Source organism: Mus caroli, chromosome 17, assembly GCF_900094665.2.
Source record: "Mus caroli chromosome 17, CAROLI_EIJ_v1.1, whole genome shotgun sequence".
NCBI classification, from domain to species: domain Eukaryota; kingdom Metazoa; phylum Chordata; class Mammalia; order Rodentia; family Muridae; genus Mus; species Mus caroli.
Genome location: NC_034586.1, coordinates 30563205 through 30565286, shown reverse-complemented (window position 1 = coordinate 30565286; position 2082 = coordinate 30563205). Strand labels below are relative to the sequence as shown.

Sequence of the window (2082 nt, the reverse complement as noted above, 5' to 3'; positions counted from 1 at the left end):
TCCCAATAAACGTGTGCAGAAGGATCCTATTGTGGTGTCTTTCTTGCTAGCGAGTCAGGCGTCTCACAGTCAACCTTAGCTGAGGAGGAGTTGACGGCTGAGGCAGAGGGAAACTCCATATTCTTCAAGAATGTGTTCCTGAGTGCAGATGGACCCACTCCCATGTAATCCTGGCAGAACTACATTGACTTAGTGAATTAAAGCAAAAACGCATATGAAGTTGGGAGGTAAATGTGATCAGGAGAAAGGAAAAATTCGAAGGGAGTGAATGGGGGTGGATTTGATCAAAACACATAATACTCATGTATAAAATTCTCAAACAATAAAAGGTTAATAAGAAATATCTTCTACAACGACAAAATGATGCTGTATTGAATGAAGCATGCTCAGTTTTACTCACAACTCAAGCAATTTTTACAACAGCCTTCCCATCTACATACAGCAGAAGCACTCCCAACTGTCAACTTATTAAAAAGATGTTACTCAGGTGTCAAGACTTTGTAAACCAGTGAATCCATTGCTCCACTAAGGTCACTATTAAGTGAAATTAGTGCTTTGTTTCAGAATCCTGCAGCACTGGACACCACGGTAGCACTGTGCAGGCTAGACTCACTTTAAGATGCCAACAGTTTTACCACCATTAGCTTTGAACTTCTACTGCAGCTAACATTGAGCAGAGCCAACAATATGCTATAAATAAAAAATCCTAGAAATAGACGTCACAATGTAGCCATCCCCAGTAAATTAGCAGATGGGCCAATTAGTATCCATGCTTGTTGTAACATCATGAAAAGAAAAACAAGGAGATACACTGTGACTCCAGGAAACGTCATGGCCCCCTCAGACTCCAAAACAATCAGACCAGAGTCCCACCCGGAGTCTGCATCAGGTGCTAACTCACAGGAAACAAAAAGGGTAAAAGAGTGTGTCAGATGGCACCACGTGTGTCAGATGGCACCACATGTGTCAGATGGCACCATGTGTGTAGGCAACAACATCTCAGCGTGGGAACCCTTCACCTTGGTGCCCGAGCCTTCTCAACAGCTTTAATCCTATCAGAAAGAAAAAATGACATAAAACATCTGAAAGTCTGGGAGACAAGAAAGACCATGTATTCTTGTATAAAGAAGCGTATGCTTGGCTGTATCTAATCACCCCACGTGGATAGTGTGTGTTGTGGGTGTTTATTGGCTGAGGCACATAAGGAATTCCACAGAGACCACCACTGTTTGTGTTTTGACCTGAGCAAGTGATGACACGGGTTTTGCCTTGAACAAGTCATTGATTTATACTTCACTGCGGTTGCCTGTGGCTGTTTTATTTTTACAATAAGGATTTTTAAGGTGACTGTATGGAAGACTAGAAGCTGTGGTTGGAAGATAGAAATCTTGGGGCTCCACAGTCACAGGGTTAGGATTGGGCCAAAGCAACTTGGGTGTGGAATGAGTTAGGTCCTAAGGAAGTTTCTGGACCATGTCCTGGAAATGAGGGACTACTGAGGTACAGGACAAAGGGAAAGTCCATGACCACATCTCACAGACTGAAAAGCCAGCATCCTTTGCCAACCCGAATCTGCAGCCTTGTCACACTTCTTCAGGTTCTGAGGGAGAGGCTTCCATTAGGATCTTACTAGGGTTGAGAATGGAGAAGCTCTCTTGAGGCCTGCAAGAAGAGCGGGAGGGTGTAAGGAGGCCTCACGCCCTCCAATTCCAGACACTCAGGAGACAATCACCCAGCCTGAGTCACCTCTGCCTCCCCTACTCCATGATGCATGCTCTGACTGAAGAACAAGGCCATGATCTGCCAGCCAAAGACAAGGAACCAGAGTGCTTACCTCATTGCCAGGTTGAGTCTCCACAGATGCTGAAAAGAGAGAAAACGGGATCCCCAGTCAAGATCAAATATGGTTTTCCTGGGGAAAGTGTGGGGGTTATGGCCCTCAGTGTCAGCACTTGTCTTTGCATACCCCTGGACTCCCCCTGGCTTTAGGAAATCCTATCACAGGGATGCCTGAGAATGCCCAGCCTTTCCTCCCTCCCTCCCCCCCTCCTTCCCTCCTTCCCTCCCTCCCTCCCTCCCTCC

At 45.9% G+C, this 2082-nt stretch overlaps 1 protein-coding gene across 1 annotated transcript in view; it reads right to left on the bottom strand.

Moving 5' to 3' along the window:
• Positions 1-373: 373 nt before the first annotated feature.
• LOC110284034 (HLA class II histocompatibility antigen, DO beta chain) overlaps positions 374-2082 on the bottom strand; it is a 6475-nt gene continuing 4766 nt past the window's right edge. Inside the window, exons 5-6 of the mRNA XM_021149600.1 lie at positions 1835-1863; positions 374-1662 (exon numbers count right to left, since the gene is read on the bottom strand). Of these exons, the coding sequence (XP_021005259.1) occupies positions 1630-1662; positions 1835-1863 (62 nt within the window). The 3' untranslated portion in view covers positions 374-1629. The remainder of the gene's footprint in view (positions 1663-1834; positions 1864-2082) is intronic.